The 18,556-nt window shown below is 42.8% G+C and overlaps 1 protein-coding gene across 1 annotated transcript in view; it reads left to right on the top strand.

The window, feature by feature from the left end:
• The first annotated feature begins 3,123 nt into the window (after positions 1-3,123).
• Positions 3,124-18,556, top strand: part of OPN5 (opsin 5) — a 29,116-nt gene continuing 13,683 nt past the window's right edge. The window contains exons 1-2 of the mRNA XM_029597025.1: positions 3,124-3,256; positions 18,241-18,360. Coding sequence (XP_029452885.1) covers positions 3,127-3,256; positions 18,241-18,360 — 250 coding nt within the window. The 5' untranslated portion in view covers positions 3,124-3,126. The remainder of the gene's footprint in view (positions 3,257-18,240; positions 18,361-18,556) is intronic.

Here is an 18,556-nt window from a genome sequence, read left to right as displayed (position 1 = left end):
AAGCAGAGAGCTATGCTGGATATGGGTTGAACGTGAAGTATCAGGCTTATTTGGTTTGGGGTAGTAACTGCCGTAACAAGCCAGCTACTCCCCGCTTTGTGAGTGCGAATCCTTTTTTCTTCTCCCCTGCCGTTGAAGCAGTGAGCTATGCTGGATATGCGTGAAGTATCAGTTTTTCTTCTCCCCTGCCGTTGAAGCAGAGAGCTATGCTGGATATGGGTTGAACGTGAAGTATCAGGCTTATTTGGTTTCGGGTAGTAACCGCCGTAACAAGCCAACTACTCCCCGCTTTGTGAGTGTGAATCCTTTTTTCTTCTCCCCTGCCGTTGAAGCAGTGAGCTATGTTGGATATGCATGAAGTATCAGTTTTTCTTCTCCCCTGCCGTTGAAGCAGGGAGCTATGCTAGATATGCGTGATATGCTGGATATGCGTGATCAGAGGCAAGCAGAGGTCAGTACCAGGTATCAGTCCATGGTCAGAGGCAAGCAGAGGTCAGTACCAGGTATCGGTCCAAGCGTGGTCAGAGGCAAGCCAAGGTCAGTACCGAGTATCAGTACGAGAAGGTACAACCTGAGTTGCAGAACGTGGAACAAACTCAGGAATGCTGGAACACAGGAGAGACCACATGAACACTGGAATGAGAACAGGAACACAGGAAAGGACGCGGAACACTGGAACAAGCACAGGAACGCAGGAACAAGGATGGCAACTAGCTCACACAATGTGACCACCCATTTGCCAAGGCAAGGAATGGAGGGCTGAGCCCTGCCCTTTATGCATGGGTCAGGTGATGTCATTGCTGGGCGCCACAGAGAGGTTTCCCGCCACAGCGCCTTTAAAGGTCAGCCCTGTGCATGTGTGTGCACCTAGGGACTGATTGCAGGAAGGTGTAGCGCGGGCCTCACTGTGCCGCGAGGGACGCGGCACTGGAGCAGGAGGGAACCGGGTCCAGAGTTGAGGAGGCCGAGGAGCTAGGAGCCCGAGGGTGCAGACGGCTAGCTACAACTGCGGGAGAGACCGGGGGAGCAGTGGAGGCTGTGTTACGCCTGGGCTGAGTTCAGGGGTAGTGAACACCACCCAAAGGGGTGGCTCCAGGTGGAGAGAGACAGGGATGGCTGGAAACCGTGGCTGGGTCAGGGCAGACAGCAAGAAGCAGTGTCTGGGTCTAGGCTGGGTCAGGGCAGGCGGCAGAGCAAGGCAGGTCAGAAGGCCCGTAGGCCACACACACACAGACGGCCCGTAGGCCAGACACCGTAAGCGGGGCAAGGCAGGTCAGAAGGCCCGTAGGCCACACACACACAGAAGACCCGTAGGCCACACACCTGTAAGCGGGGCAAGGCAGGTCAGAAGGCCCGTAGGCCACACACACACACAGAAGGCCCGTAGGCCACACACCGTAAGCGGGGCAAGGCAGGTCAGTAGGCCCGTAGGCCACACACACACACAGAAGGCCCGTAGGCCACACACCGTAAGCGGGTCAAGGCAGGTCAGTAGGCCCGTAGGCCACACACACACACAGAAGGCCCGTAGGCTACACACCGCAAGCGGGGCAGAGAGCCCGTAGGCCAAACACACACAGACAATAGAGCAGAGGGCCCGTAGGACCGCATGCACAGTAAGCAAGGCGGGGCAGGGCAGAAGGTCCGAAGACCATACACAGCACAAGATAGAAGGCCCGAAGGCCACGCAGGGCAAGACAAGACAAGGTAGAAGGCCCGAAGGCCGCGCAAGGCAAGGCAAGGCAAGACCGAAGGCCCGAAGGCCACCAAGACTAGGCTAGACAAGACAAGGTAGAAGGCCCGAAGGCCGCGCAAGGCAAGGCAAGACAGAAGGCCCGAAGGCCGCGCAAGGCAAGGCAAGACAGAAGGCCCAAAGGCCGCGCAAGGCAAGGCAAGACAGAAGGCCGCGCAAGGCAAGGCAAGACAGAAGGCCCGAAGGCAGGGCAAGGCAAGGCAAGACAGAAGGCCCAAAGGCCACGCAAGGCAAGGCAAGACAGAAGGCCCGAAGGCCGCGCAAGGCAAGACAGAAGGCCCAAAGGCCACACAAGGCAAGGCAAGACAGAAGGCCCGGAGGCCGCGCAAGGCAAGACAGAAGGCCCAAAGGCCACACAAGGCAAGGCAAGACAGAAGGCCCGAAGGCCGCGCAAGGCAAGGCAAGGAAAGGCCCGAAGGCCACGCAAGGCAAGGAAAGGCCCGAAGACAAGGTAGAAGGCCCGAAGGCCACGCAAGGCAGGCTAGAGCAGGGAGCCCAGGTGAGCTCGATGCCGAAGCACCGAGGCAACTGTCAGGCAGGGTTATAAGGGCACACCCAGAGCATAGAGTGGACAGAGGAGATGGACTGGGCCTGTCAGGAAAGCCAGCTCTAGAGGGACCCCTGGTGGTGAGGCGGTTGCACAGCAGCCACAGCCGTAACAGGCTGAGTCTGGAAGGTGAGCAGGGCCAGTCGCAGCCCTAGTGCAGCCGGGGCGTGCAGCACTTTTGATATAATGAATATTTGGAAACTGAAATGGTGCTCCCAAAATTGTACTAATCTGTCTGTATATTACAGAACATCATCTAACTAGTGTGGAATATTATATCTGATATCCCTTGCCTATTATTTATGGATTAAATTTATTCATTATATAATAACATAATTTCTCCCTGCTGACAATAGCTTAATTTAGCTAAAAATAGATTAGACAATAACACAGATAAAGTAATGCATAATTCATTAAATGCGTGTGTGTAATGTTTATTTACAATGTCAGTTTTTTACATTCTCTAAATGTGGTCGAGAACCACATTCAAATGTCTTTGAAATCAGTGCAGGTGCCCTTAAATTCCTTCCATTTTTAATTGGCTGTCACTTTATGATCAACATATACATTTATATGTAAATGCAAATTGATAATTATTCAGTTTAGAAGATATATATTACAGTAATTATATGCTACAGTAAATACTGTTCAGCAACCTAAAATGAAGTGAATCAAGATTTAGTAAAACCAGTGGCACTACAAGCATGTAATTTTTAGAGTTTTTTTGCAAATGTCATATGCAAGCAGAAACACTGTGATTTATTGAAGCAGTCCTGATTTCACACTTAATTTATTTTTCAGACATTAATTTGTACTCTTGAACAAGATGGCATCCAATAACAGTAGTTTACCTCAAAGTGGATACCTTCCTCACTATCTACAGCATGCTGACCCTTTTCAGTCAAAACTCACCTGGGAAGCTGACATAATAGCTGGGATTTATTTAACAATAATTGGTAAGGATCCTTGTTTCATCTTTTAAAGAGATTTGTACTCACCTTCTGCTGCTTTGCTCAGGATTTAAAAAGAATTTTGGATGGAAATCAGTTTATTATTTGGGCTATATAACATTTGACAGATGGACCTGAAAGATGTATCTTGTCTATTTTTTTAAATTCTTGGCTGAGTTAAATGATGCTAAAGCATGTTATTACAGTAAAATATGTGAAATAAAATACTTCACAGTGGCTACTCATGCTTCAGATTTTTATTAAGGATGCTCTTAAAGTTTCAGAAATATCCATTTCTTGTATATTTAAGAACTGCAGATAAGAATGCCCATTCTTGTTTGTTGTTGTGAGTTATGATGTCAAAGATGTTTAAAAATCATCAGCATGCCACTATTTTATGTACGTCTATAACATATAATATTTAATAAAAATGTTTGTTTAGAAGCAAAATGTAAGGAGCCAAGATGGTGGGTGCACCGCGATTGCTCAGCATCTGAGCTCTGCGGGCTGAACTTTATAGCCCTTCTTTTTTAATTTCCCTTCTTCAAAGTTTTAGTTCTAGGGTGGCTGAAAGAAAAGGTAGGGAGTGAGGACTTGCTCATCTGAGAGCCTCCCTGCCCACACTGGAGCCTGCGGATCAATCTGCGGCTTAAGTTTGGGCTGTTCCCCCAGTGGAATCTTGGAGGGAGCAGAAGTTCTGAATCCACTGGCAAACTATCTGGACGGTGAGACATTACTGAATCCTGGGAATCAAACTCCCCCCTCCCCCCAGTGGTTGGTGTGAAGATGACTGATGATTTGAATTCTTCCCTGTTGGTGTCAATTACTGGTGTAGCGGGAAGAGTATTCTTGGGTGGTGACTTTGCTAGAGGATGGAATTATACTGCCTGAGGGGTGTCTGTTCCAGACAACTTTAGATGCTAAACAGCTTCACCTCAGATGAAAGAGAAATATTTGGTGTGGCTAATACAGGGGGGAGCATCTGGAGGAGCTACTCAAGGTGATTCTGCTTTGTGTCTTGAACAGAAACTTTGACCACATTTTTTCTAATGCAATTAAAGAAATACAAAAAAATATGACCAGATAGAAAATTCTAGTCTGGTTAACTAATACAAAAAAGTGCATAAGCACCTATCTTCTGTGAAAAAAAAAAGCATGAAAGGATTTTAACATTCAGAAATTCTCAGTAATGCAAACCAAAACATCTGAGCAAAATAAGATCAGATAAAGGAAGAAAAAAAAAATAAAAAGAAGAAAAAACAGAGAATTTGAAAGGCTAAGGGAAACAAACCCAGGCACTTGATAAAGCCTTGCCTCATCAGCGTTTCTCCATTTGTAGAGCCTTCCAATGCTTTTGGCCAGCTTTGAAGGGTCACATGATCAGTTTTTGAATGACAATGAGGACAGTCCCTCTGCAACAAATCCAGCCCATCACACCCCTTCTAGGCACCCCAGCCTGGAGCATCTACCATACAAAAGTAGCCACAAACAGAAAAGGAACAGGAAATGCTGGAAGAGTGAGTTCTGTGAGCCTGCTGAATCACACCGAACGTATGCTGTCCATTGTGTGCTTCCACTGGTGTCCCTTATTTGTAAACGAGAATTTTCTAGTTTCAAAGAGAAGTTTCTCCAATGACATTTTCATTGTTTCTGATGGATTAATTTGTCTGCTTACGCATAAGTACCAGGGGATGTCACCTTCCTTCAGTCATTTGAATCAATATCACTGTCCCGGGTGTCCCCTGACAAGTGCAAACTATTTTCTGCAGGTTCAACCTCCTAAAAAAATCTTGGTTTGTCATCCGCATGTGATCTTTAATTTTGCCAGATATAACTTAGCATGCACTGGTCCTCTCTGACACAACTTCCACTTAACTGATACAAATTCTTGCTGGCATTACTGAAGCTCTGCTGAAAAGCTCTTGCAAATACAGATCTTTTAAACTTGATAGTGAATTTCATCCAATTTCTGAGTGGCCAATATAACTTGGAGATGTCCTGAAAATTATACAATTGGATGATTGCTGGCTGTGACCTCTGTTCCTTTCTGTAGGTAGCAATGAACATAATATGTTTTAATTCTTGTTGTGGCCGTGAAATTAAGAATCTGGGGAAGAAGTCAATCTGCTGTGGTCCCTCTATTTTCTCTAGTAAGACGACCATGTGTATAGTATTCCGGTGGCTCTGGTTTTGCTTCTCTGTTACTGTTTTTATGGAGTGCTCTAACTTGTCAATATTTTGAAGATCTAGTGAGTGAATCATCCATCTTTCCCACTTTATCTGCCATCTCCTTGGTCCAGGTACTAGTCTCATTAACTCTAGAGACCATCTGGGCAACTTTGTCAACTACTATTTCAAGCTGAAAGTCCAAATTCTGATGGACAGTTAGTTGAACTTAAATGTTCTTCATTGCAGAAAGTATGCCAAAAGGAAGAGAGAGGGGTCTGTGGTCTCAATATTCACAGCTGCTGTCTTTTCTTGAGAACCTTTCTTTACCACAACTTTGCTGTTTGTTCTTATCATGGTTTCCAGAACTGATATGACCATATTGTCAATATAGAGTTGCTTGAGCAGGCTTTAGCCACAGTTTTAGACATTTTAGGAACGTCTATAATGTTATAGTTAGATAAATGTAGAGATTACCTGCAGGAGTCCAGGACTCATGTTTCTCTCCTCACTGAAGCATCTTTTCCCTCAACAGTTATTACTTTCCCTTAGCTGGAAGTTTGTGGAACTGATGTGCCCACCACAATAAGATCTCATTACTCCTTCTAAGTCTTAGAAGGCTGTGATAAAAACAATTGCATTTTGGTGCTATTATTGTTAGATACAGTATAATTTGAAAATTCTATCATAGAATTTCTATCATAGAGATTCTCATTTCCTTCCTACTATGGGGATAGGCAGTAAGACATTGTTTTCTATTATAAAGTGGGGGCCCAGTGCATGAAAAGTAAGCCAATGAGTGTAACCATCTTTCTTCTTATTATTCACAGGATTCTTGATTTTGTTAGGAAAGATAGGTTTTCCACCTGTAGCACACTGAGCTTCTTGTTCTTGTTGTGGCACCAAGACTACTGATGATAGCGTAAGAAGTGGGAAGGTGTATGAAGAATCACTGTCTTCCATACTAGTTATGGTGGATATTCCAGATCCAATAATTGTTCTTTTTTTCTTTATTTCTAGATCTTCATATCTAAAATTACAAACCAAATCTGTTCTTTATGCTGATACTCCTGCTACTCATTTTGACAATATATATCAGTACTATATTTTACTTTGTGTTTTTTAATTAATGTACTATCATCAGTTTCTACTTGTTTGCACTCTCTCTTTTTCTCGCCATCTTTCTATTTATCAACAACAAATTAGAGAAAAATAAACAAAAAGGATTATTCTCCGTGATCCAGGACACTTCTTGCAGGCACATTGCTGACATTGCCTTTCCACTAGCATATTACATTATGCTTGTGGTTTTGGTGCTGTACAGAGATATTCAATTCCATTTTATAATACAAACTAAACAAAACAAACACTACTAGTCTCTTTGAACACTTTCTTTTTAAGTTTATTTCTTTAAAATTTCTTATTAGCCACCTTATCGACTCAAAACAAATCATCCAAGGTGGTATACATACAGCTAATTGTTGTGCTTGGCAGTCCGCGGGGCAGGCCCACAGACTACTACATTTACCTCCAGTCCTGAGCCCAAAGCAACAACCTCCGACACCAAAGCAGGCCCCCAAACAGACTTGTGCTACTTGTCTCTGATGCTGCTACTTCCTCTGGGCCCACCTAAGGCATGCATGCACCCGACATTGCTCCTCTTAAAGGGCCCGCAGCAGGAAAATGCCATTGGTGCCTGATGTTGACATCACCAACAAGGGCATTTAAAAGGCTAGCTCAGCAGCACCTCCTTACCTTGGCAATAGGTCAACTAGTAGAGATAGTTGCCTGCTCTTCGTTCCTGAGTTCTTGGTTCTTGTTTTCTTCTAGTGGTCAGCCTTCAGTTATTCATCAAGTCTTGGCCTGTAATTAGTCTTCTGATCTTCTGTGTCTTCTTCTGCTCACCTTTGCTGCTCCTCACCTCCCTGCCTATCTATCCATCCCATTTTCCTTCGGTCAGATCTTTGGTTTTGACTTCAGCTTGACACTCTTCCACAATTGAACTCCACTTGCCACTGATGCACTGCCTGATTCTCTCTTGTGCCTGAACATTGTCTGCCTCAACTACTGCCTGTCTCCGAGTACATCCGTAACCAGTCTGTCCCAACCTTCTCCATGAACCAGTTCATCAGCAGAGGTCCCCATTTAAGACCTGCCAGCCCCAGCACCCATGGGCTCAATCTAAGGGGAATCAGGGCTGATATAAGTGAAGCTCCAGTTGGGCCTCTGCCACAGCCATCTCTGCTAGCTGATGGAGGGGACTTGCAGGGCTCCTCCCTGCAGTTTGCACCAGCTCTCCTTCAGCCCAAGGGTCCTTCAACACTAATGCCTGTATGGGTAATGTAGAACTACTTTTGTACTGCAGCTATACAATTCATGCCATCTTCATGCCTTATTTTATACAAACAGCAAACTAAGGGCCTTATTTTCCAATATCGCATTGGTAATGCATTAAGGGGCGTTTCCCATGCAAATGAGGCTTTTTTCGTGCAGCGGGGAAACTTCACGTGCCGCAATGTTTTCGTGATTTGCGCAAATGTATTTGCGAATCCATCTTCGCGGTGCACGATAAACAACCAAAGAATCATCGCACTGCGCGAACAGCCTGTTTCATGAAAGGTTTATCACGGTTCACAACATTTCCGGACAGCCTATATGTGTGAGAGAGAGAGAGAGAGAGAGAGAGAGAGAGACTGACTTGCTATAATGTCTACTCCTAGACAGGTATTTGTATCCCTCTGGGAGGCCCACCTAGTAACTCGAGGTGGGTATTAGGTATGAGTGTAGGGGGTTGGGGCCACTTTCACATTCAACATGAGACGTACGAACAGAACAGTGGTCTCTTGTGAAGATTTGATGGCCTTCGGAGTGAGGAAACTCACTCCAAGATGAGATTTGGGCAATGTTCTCTCCATCCATCAAGCTAGGTGGAGAGAACATTGCCCAAATCTCATCTTGGAGTGAGTTTCCTCACTCCGAAGGCCATCAAATCTTCACAAGAGACCACTGTTCTGTTCGTACATCTCATGTTGAATGTGAAAGTGGCCCCAACCCCCTACACTCATACCTAATACCCACCTCGAGTTACTAGGTGGGCCTCCCAGAGGGATACAAATACCTGTCTAGGGAGTAGACATTATAGCAAGTCAGTCTCTCTCTCTCTCTCTCTCTCTCTCTCTCTCTCTCTCTCTCTCTCTCTCTCTCTCTCTCTCTCTCTCTCATATATATATATACAGGCTGTCCGGAAATGTCGTGAACTGCAATAAACCTTTACTGGCCTCTAGCGCACAATGTACCTTTACATATACTCCACCCCCTGAATACAAAATTAGAAATGCGCAAATCACGTTAACGGCTGTTAGCGCGATTTGCAGAATTATCTCCTGCGGTAACTCCTTGGAAAATGACCCCCTAAATCATATTACATGAGTTGGAAAGAACGAATAACAACTATTAATAAAGTTAATGAGAATATGTTGTTCTTTTTACTTTGTTAATTAAGGAAGAAGGAGGTGGCTCCAGGGATGACAAGCAGTGCTGTAAAGTCTCCCCCATCTTGAGACATTAGGGTCAGTCTTCCACATTCTCACCAGAATCAGGAAATTATCACAAAAGTAGGTGAGCTGATACCCATGGGCAGGAAGAGAAGCTGCATGAACTGCCTGGCTAGGCTGTGGGATGACAGAGATGTATATGCATAACCGAGCTTGCTGAGGGTTGAAGAAAAAGAGGAGAAAGAGAGTAGTAATGTTTTGACCTTTACAATGATGGATGGTTTGTTGAAATATTAAAGTTTTCACATTGATAGCCCTTAATTGAATGCACTGAAAAAAATGAATTAACCATACTGGGTTAGACTGAAGGTCCATCAAACCCAGCATCCTGTTTCCAACAGTGGCCAATCCAGTACCCATCACAATCCTTATCCCAAAATATCCCTATATTCCAGTTTACCTAAATGTATATTCACAACAACAACAATAATGGCTCAACTGGTCAAACTTAATTGAATCTTAATTCCTTAGCCAACTATATATGTGGGCCCCTTACTCTAAGGGTCTGTATTTAGCACAGACTCTGATATGGTATAGGGTCACCTTACTTTAATTACAACTCCTTTTTTTATCCATTTTTGTTCATACGTTAAAATGATTGTCACTGTTCAGAACTCTCAATCGAGTACTAAATAATCTATACCCGCCTCTGGCGCAAGAATACAGGATACGAGAGAAAAATTAATACTCATCCAATCCAGTCTTGGTTAGCATCCCGACACGATCGCGTTTCGGACAGTGTCCTGCCTCAGGGGATTTTCTTCAGTATCTGCATTCAAATCGTACGAGGAAACCATTCATCTTCTAATGTTGTAACATCCTTGGCTTTCTTTTATTCTTGGCTCCCGTGTTCTTTTTTCTTGCGCGAGCTCTCCTGAGTCGCACCCGCTCTTAACATGGCGTCCAACAGAGAGATCTTTTTAAATACCAAAACCGGAAGTTACGTCGGGAGATGAGTCTCCTTTCACGTCGGGTTGTCTGTCTCTTTTCCGTATTGCACTAATCTTGAAGCCGAAAGTTATGTCGGGAGATAAGTCTCCTTTCACGTCAGGTTGTTTGTCTCTTTAACTTCTCTTCCAACTTGTATCTAAACACACCTCTGAATATTCTCACATTCTAGCCTTCTGTAATTGGGTTATATATTATCCCATAGTCACCATATAAAGTTGAAACGATATCCTGATCAAGAACAATAGACCATCATCACGTTACTTTCTAATGATAACGTCACATCACTGGACTTCCATCACATACCGTTCACACAGTCTCCCATCAGGTCCATGTTTGCAAATTATACGCACATGGTCCTCATCTGCTTCTACTGCTATATCCAAAAAAACATAACTATCTTATCTTGTGACACTTGTACTAGGAACAAAGCATAGGATAATTACACCCCGTCCTTCCTCGGGGTACAATATTGATCAGAAAAGAATTCCATCCTAACTATGGGCACCTTAAATTAAATAATACCAGTTGATTTTTTCATTCAATCCGGACGGGTCTATTGTATATAAGTAATAGATCTAAAATTGTTCACGAGTATTCAAGCGTGATTGAATGTCTCCCCCACGTGGGCCCACTTGTATTTGTTCCAGAATCAACCACTGTAAATCTGAAAAGGAGTGCTGTAGTTGAATACATTGTTGTACCATTGGGGCTGTTAATTTCCCAGTTTTTATACAGCTCCGGTGTTCAATAAGTCTTGTTCTAATTTTCCGTTGAGTTCATCCAATGTAAAGCAATTCACACGGGCATTGTATCACGTAAATCACACGTTCAGAGTCACAACTTGTTGACCCATTCAATCGTATGACCCTGTCTGAATTAGGCACTTGCCATTGTGCGCCTGTCACAGCCTGGGCGCACATGTCACAATGACCACATGTCTGGTGGCCCCCCGTTGTATGAGGCATCACTGTGGAGCTGAATGTGGATTTCACTATCATGTCTCTAATGTTCTGGCCCCTAAAAAATGCAAATCTGGGCCCTGTCTGGAATATGGAATGTAGGGTAAAGACCTGCCAATGGGTCCGAATGATATTGGTTACTGCACCAATTTGTTTGGAGTATTGAAGTGTACATGTTGTATTCTGAGAGAAGGGACGTTGTTGATACTGTAACAACAAGGTCCTGTTGGCATATTGGGCCCTCTTATATGCCTTTTTGATGACCATCCTCGGATAGCCTCTCTGGGCATATCTCACTGACAACTCGGATGCTTGTGCTCGGAATTCTTCTGTTGTTGAACAAATTCGCCGCAGTCTCAGGAATTGCTAAATAGGTAACCTGTTCTTTAATCCAAACATGTTGTATGCCTCTCACTGGTTCCAATATATCAAGCTGAAAAGCGTTATATAGATGATATATTTCTTATCTGGGTCTCATCAGTAGACAACTTGAATCAATTTTTGACATGGTTAAATACCTTGAACAGACACCTACAATTTACAGCACATTTTGATCGCTATTCAATTGCTTTTTTGGATATCCTCATTCAACGAGATGGGAATACCATCAAAACAACACTATATAGGAAAAAGACAGATCAGAATAACTATCTTAAATATTCCAGCTTTCATCCCAAAGGATTAAAGAACGGGATACCTATTTAGCAATTCCTGAGACTGCGGCGAATTTGTTCAACAACAGAAGAATTCCGAGCACAAGCATCCGAGTTGTCATTGAGATTTGCCCAGAGAGGCTACCCGAGGATGGTCATCAAAAAGGCATATAAGAGGGCCCTATATGCCAACATGTTTCCCTCAAAATATGTGGCAGATTTTGAGGGAAACATGTTGTATACCTCTCACTGGTTCCAATATATCAAGCTGTATAAGCATTATATAGATGATATATTTCTTATCTGGGTCTCATCAGTAGACAACTTGAATCAATTTTTGACATGGTTAAATACCTTGAACAGACACCTACAATTTATAGTGCATTTTGATTGCTATTCAATTGCTTTTTTGGTTATCCTCATTCAACGAGACGGGAATACCATCAAAACAACTCTATATAGGAAAAAGACAGATCAGAACAACTATCTTAAATATTCCAGCTTTTATCCCAAAGGATTAAAGAATGGGTTACCTATTTCGCAATTCCTGAGACTGCGGCGAATTTGTTCAACAACAGAAGAATTCCGAGCACAAGCATCCGAGTTGTCAGTGAGATTTGCCCAGAGAGGCTATCCGAGGATGGTCATCAAAAAGGCATATAAGAGGGCCCTATATGCCAACAGGACCTTGTTGTTACAGTATCAACAACGTCCCTTCTCTCAGAACACAAACATGTACACTTCAATACTCCAAACAAATTGGTGCAGTAACCAATATCATTCGGACCCATTGGCAGGTCCTTACCCTACATTCCATATTCCAGACAGGGCCCAGATTTGCATTTTTTAGGGGCCAGAACATTAGAGACATGATAGTGAAATCCACATTCAGCTCCACAGTGATGCCTCATACAACGGGGGGCCACCAGACATGTGGTCATTGCGACATGTGCACCCAGGCTGTGACAGGCGCACAATGGCAAGTGCCTAATTCAGACAGGGTCATACGATTGAATGGGTCCACAAGTTGTGACTCTGAACATGTGATTTACGTGATACAATGCCCGTGTGAACTGCTTTACATTGGATGAACTCAACGGAAAATTAGAACAAGACTTATTGAACACTAGAGCTGTATAAAAACTGGGAAATTAACAGCCCCAATGGTACAACATTGTATTCAACTACAGCACTCCTTTTCAGATTTACAGTGGTTGATTCTGGAACAAATACAAGTGGGCCCACGTGGGGGAGACATTCAATCACGCTTGAATACTCGTGAACAATTTTGGATCTATTACTTACATACAATAGACCCGTCCGTATTGAATGAAAAAATCAACTGGTATTCTTTAATTTAAGGTGCCCATAGTTAGGATGGAATTCTTTTCTGATCAATATTGTACCCCGAGGGAGGACGGGGTGTAATTATCCTATGCTTTGTTCCTAGTACAAGTGTCCCAAGATAAGATAGTTATGTTTTTTTGGATATAGCAGTAGAAGCAGATGAGGACCATGTGCGTATAATTTGCAAACATGGACCTGATGGGAGACTATGTGAACGGTATGTGATGGAAGTCCAGTGATGTGAAGTTATCATTAGAAAGTAACGTGATGATGGTCTATTGTTCTTGATCAGGATATCGTTTCAACTTTATATGGTGACTATGGGATAATATATAACCCGATTACATAAGGCTAGAATGTGAGAATATTCAGAGGTGTGTTTAGATACAAGTTGGAAGAGAAGTTAAAGAGACAAACAACCCGACATGAAAGGAGACTTATCTCCCGACATAACTTTCGGCTTCAAGATTAGTGCAATATGGAAAAGAGACAGACAACCCGACGTGAAAGGAGACTCATTTCCCGACGTAACTTCCGGTTTTGGTATTTAAAAAGATCTTATGAAGAACATTTGGAATTAACATTTCTGTTAGATTTCCATGTAAAGTTGTAATGTATGTTGATGGTAAAAAGTATCTATATTTTGAGCCAGAGCATCTTGAAAAATTCCTGGAGGAATATCGTAGTCAAAAGAGTGAAGATCAGACCTAATCCAATATTGGGTAAAACTTTATTCCTGTGAAACCCTTATATTTCCTTATTTTAGGGTACTTTCAATTTTTTTCTTTAGTTTATATTCTTGCTTAACTTTCTCTCCTTATATACTAGTTTAGTATTATGGAAATAAGGAAGATAAAAAAAAAATTTTATTTGAAAATTTTTTTATTTGGAAATTTATATGATGTATGTAACAAATACCTTATCTCCTTAGTGAAAGTTCAATTGTATTATTGAATTATGTATTGAAAATGAGAAATAAATATTAAAAAAAAAAAATAAAAAAAATAAAAAGATCTCTCTGTTGGACGCCATGTTAAGAGAGGGTGCGACTCAGGAGAGCTCGCGCAAGAAAAAAGAACACGGGAGCCAAGAATAAAAGAAAGCCAAGGATGTTACAACATTAGAAGATGAATGGTTTCCTCGTATGATTTGAATGCAGATACTAAAGAAAATCCCCTGAGGCAGGACACTGTCCGAAACGCGATCGAGTTGAGATGCTAACCAAGACTGGATTGGATGAGTATTAATTTTTCTCTCGTATCCTGTATTCTTGTGGCAGAGGCGGGTATAGATTATGTAGTACTCGATTGAGAGTTCTGAACAGTGACAATCATTTTAACATATGAACAAAAATGGATAAAAAAAGGAGTTGTAATTAAAGTAAAGTGACCCTATACCGTATCAGAGTCTGTGCTAAATACAGACCCTTAGAGTAAGGGGCCCACATATATAGTTGGCTAAGGAATTAAGATTCAATTAAGTTTGACCAGTTGAACAATCCAGTACCCAAACATTAAATAGATCCTATGCTACTAATGCCAGTAATAGCAGTGGCTATTCCCTAAGTCAACTTGATTAATAGCAGTTTATGAACTTCTACTCCAGGAACGTATCCAAAACTTTTTTACACTAACTACCCTAATCACATCCTCTGGCAATAAATTCCAGAGCTTTTATTGAATGAAAATTAATTTTCTACGATTTGTTTTAAATGTGCTATTTACTAACTTCATGGAGTGCCCTCTAGTCCTTCTATTATCTGAAAGAGTAAGCAACCAATTCACATTTACTCATTCTAGTCCTCTCATGATTTTATAGACCTCCATCATATCCCCCCTCAGCCCTCTCTTCTCCAAGGTTAACAGGCCTAACCTCTTTAGTTCTTCATCTTAGGAGAGCTGTTCCATCCCTTTTATCATTTTGGTCACCCTTCTCTGTACCTTCTCTAGTGCAACTATATCTTTTTTGAGATGCGGTCCCAGAATTCCACACAATATTCAAGACGTGGTCTCACCATTGAGTAAAACAGAGGCATTGTGACATTCTCCGTTTTATTCAACATTCTCTTCCTAATAATTCCTAACGTTCTGTTTGCTTTTTTGACTGCCATAGCACACTGAGCCAAAAATTTCAATGTATTATCGACTATGATACTTAGATCTTTTTCCTGGGTAGTAACTCCTAATAAGGAACCTAAAATAATGAAACTACAACATGGGTTATTTTTCCCTATATGCATCACCTTGCACTTGTCCATATTAAGTTTCATCTGCGATTTGGATGCCCAATCTTCCAGTTTCACAAGGTCCTCCTTGTAATTTATCACAATCTACATGTGATTTAACTACTCTGATTAATTTTGTGTCATCTGCAAATTTGATCACCTCACTTATCGTATCTCTTTCAAAGCTCCAGTCCCAGTACAAATACCTGAGGCACTCCCCTGTTTACCTTTTTCCACTGAGAAAATTGATCATTTAAACCTATCCTCTGATTCCTGCCTTTTAACCAGTTTGCAATCCATGAAAGGACATGAAAGGATGTGATATAAGGGATACAGGAACCTGTCAGCTACTGGGTACCTATTTTCTCTCACACCTGTCAGGGCTAGTAGGACTACAGACAGTTCTCCCAATTACCTCCTGTACCACAAACACAATCTGACTAGTTGAGGAAAGACAATGCGTTTACTACAGTATTAGACTTTTATTTGTCAGATTTTGCAAGATTAGCATTCAGAAGGAAATAAAACAGTACATATCTCTAACATCCTTGCTACTGAGCACTAGTTACTAAAGAAAGATCTGCATCATTATTCATTAGTAGGGATGTGAATCGTTTTAGGACGATTAAAATTATCGTCCGATAATTTTAATATCGTCTTAAACCGTTATGGAACACAATACAATACAGATTCTAACGATTTATCGTTATAAATCGTTAGAATCGTGAGCCGGCACACTAAAACCCCCTAAAACCCACCCCGACCCTTTAAATTAAATCCCCCACCCTCCCGAACCCCCCCCCAATAACTTAAATAACCTGCGGGTCCAGCGGCGGTCCGGAACGGCAGCGGTCCGGAACGGGCTCCTGCTCCTGAATCTTGTCGTCTTCAGCCGGCGCCATTTTCCAAAATGGCGCCGAAAAATGGCGGCGGCCATAGACGAAAAAGATTGGACGGCAGGAGGTCCTTCCGGACCCCCGCTGGACTTTTGGCAAGTCTCGTGGGGGTCAGGAGGCCCCCCACAAGCTGGCCAAAAGTTCCTGGAGGTCCAGCGGGGGTCAGGGAGCGATTTCCCGCCGCGAATCGTTTTCGTACGGAAAATGGCGCCGGCAGGAGATCGACTGCAGGAGGTCGTTCAGCGAGGGTTCCGGCGCCTCGCTGAACGACCTCCTGCAGTCGATCTCCTGCCGGCGCCATTTTCCGTACGAAAACGATTCGCGGCGGGAAATCGCTCCCTGACCCCCGCTGGACCTCCAGGAACTTTTGGCCAGCTTGTGGGGGGCCTCCTGACCCCCACGAGACTTGCCAAAAGTCCAGCGGGGGTCCGGAAGGACCTCCTGCCGTCCAATCTTTTTCGTCTATGGCCGCCGCCATTTTTCGGCGCCATTTTGGAAAATGGCGCCGGCTGAAGACGACAAGATTCAGGAGCAGGAGCCCGTTCCGGACCGCTGCCGTTCCGGACCGCCGCTGGACCCGCAGGTTATTTAAGTTATTGGGGGGGGGGGTTCGGGAGGGTGGGGGATTTAATTTAAAGGGTCTGGGGTGGGTTTTAGGGGGTTTTAATGTGCCGGTTTTTCGATTTTTCGATTTTTAACGATTTTTAACGATTTTTCACGATATTTTACCCCCCAAACGGCAACAATACGATTCCCTCCCCCTCCCAGCCGAAATCGATCGTTAAGACGATCGAGGACACGATTCACATCCCTATTCATTAGTGGCTTTAAACATGCCATAAACCTTAGCCAGCATAAAGTATGAATACTGGGAGCTAACTTCCTATCCCCACCCAAACTTTAGGAGATTCCCTCTGTTTACCTTTAGAGTAGGCTCTGGCTGAAGATCTCAGGGATTGTCTTGAGGGGAAAGCTTGATTCCTTGTTGCTGGTACAGCTGGACAGAAGAGCATCTCTCCGCTCCTGGCCATCCCAGACTTCATAGTCGGCTCCCAGATACTAAGGCAGGGGTTCCCTCTCATCAGTTTCACGACCACACCCAGTCCTATACTTTCTCAACACAGGGGTTGCAAGGGATCCTTCTTATCATCTGCCTCCCTCTTTGTGTTGTCGGCCCTCCTTCACCCACCTGCTTGCCCCTTCTTATTCTAACCAGCTGATAACTATGCATAAAGTTCATGCATAATCATGTAGTATTGGGAGGTTGCCATCTCTACATTTCAGGTCTCTGCCCTCCCCCCTTTTTCCTCTGGGGGATTCTGTCACATCTTGACCCAATGTCTCGCCACATCAGCTTTTCTCCCTTTCAGAGACTCCCCCTTTGCATATTGGTGGGGTTTACCACCCTGTTCAATGGACTCTCCTTGGACGATTCTGGCTTCTCTCTTAGGGATGAAGTTGTTTAGTCAACAAGCAGATCTTGATAAGCTGGCCAGTATTGTTCAAGATGGGCAAAATTTCTTGTCTTCTTGCTTTCAGCTGAGATAGTACTTCTTTGCTGGGACATTTGTCATTATCCATCTTTTATAGTCTCTGTCCTTTCTAGATTCATATTTTGTTGCTTTACATGGTAAAACAGGGATATCTCCCTATGCCATGACTTTTTAGTTTTCTTAGAAGCCTCCTATGAGGGACTTTGTCAAACGTCTTCTGAAAATCCAAATATACCACATCTACCAGTTCACCTTTATCCACATGTTTATTAATCCCTTCAAAAAAATGTAGGAGATTTGTGAGGCAAGATTTCCCTTGGGTAAATCCATGCTGGCTGCATTCCATTAAATTCCTATATGTTCTTTGATTTTGTTCTTTTGAATAGTTTCCATTATTTTTCCTGGCACTGAAATAAGGCTCACTGGTCTATGGTTTCCCAGATCACTCCTCGAGTCTTCTTAAATATCGGGATTACATTGGCCAGCCTCCAGTCTTCAGGTACAATGGATGATTTTAATGATAGGTTACCTATTGTTTTAATAGTTAAAGTAAAATATAATATAAGCAGAAACAATAACATGTATACCCCTGATGCTGTGCAATACTATACAGAACTAAGCACATTCATTTTTATACGTATTTGGATTCAACTTCTTCTATGGAGCAGTTCAAAATAGCATAGTTTATCACTATTCTTATTCATTCACAATGTTATGCTTAATTTATAACAATGTGCTTTATTACAGGTGTTCTTTCAACTCTGGGAAATGGATATGTTATTTTTATGGCTTATAATCGAAAAAAGAAACTGAGGCCTGCAGAAATAATGACAGTCAATTTAGCATTGTGCGATCTGGGAATTTCAGGTAATATCATACATTTTTAAAAAATATTTACTAATTTAGCTTTAAAGATTACCAGCAACATTTATTATTTTGCAAAGAAATAGGCTCCACAATAAGTAACACATATACAAAGTACTTCAGTGGTTATTGATTTAACAGCATGTAGCTCTGCAGAAGTACTTCAAATGCTACTTCTGAGGTTAGTACAATTGGTTAG

This window comes from Rhinatrema bivittatum, chromosome 3 (assembly GCF_901001135.1).
Source record: "Rhinatrema bivittatum chromosome 3, aRhiBiv1.1, whole genome shotgun sequence".
Taxonomy (NCBI): domain Eukaryota; kingdom Metazoa; phylum Chordata; class Amphibia; order Gymnophiona; family Rhinatrematidae; genus Rhinatrema; species Rhinatrema bivittatum.
The sequence above is the reverse complement of the archived record's forward strand: the minus strand, read 5'-3'. Positions and strand labels throughout refer to the sequence as shown.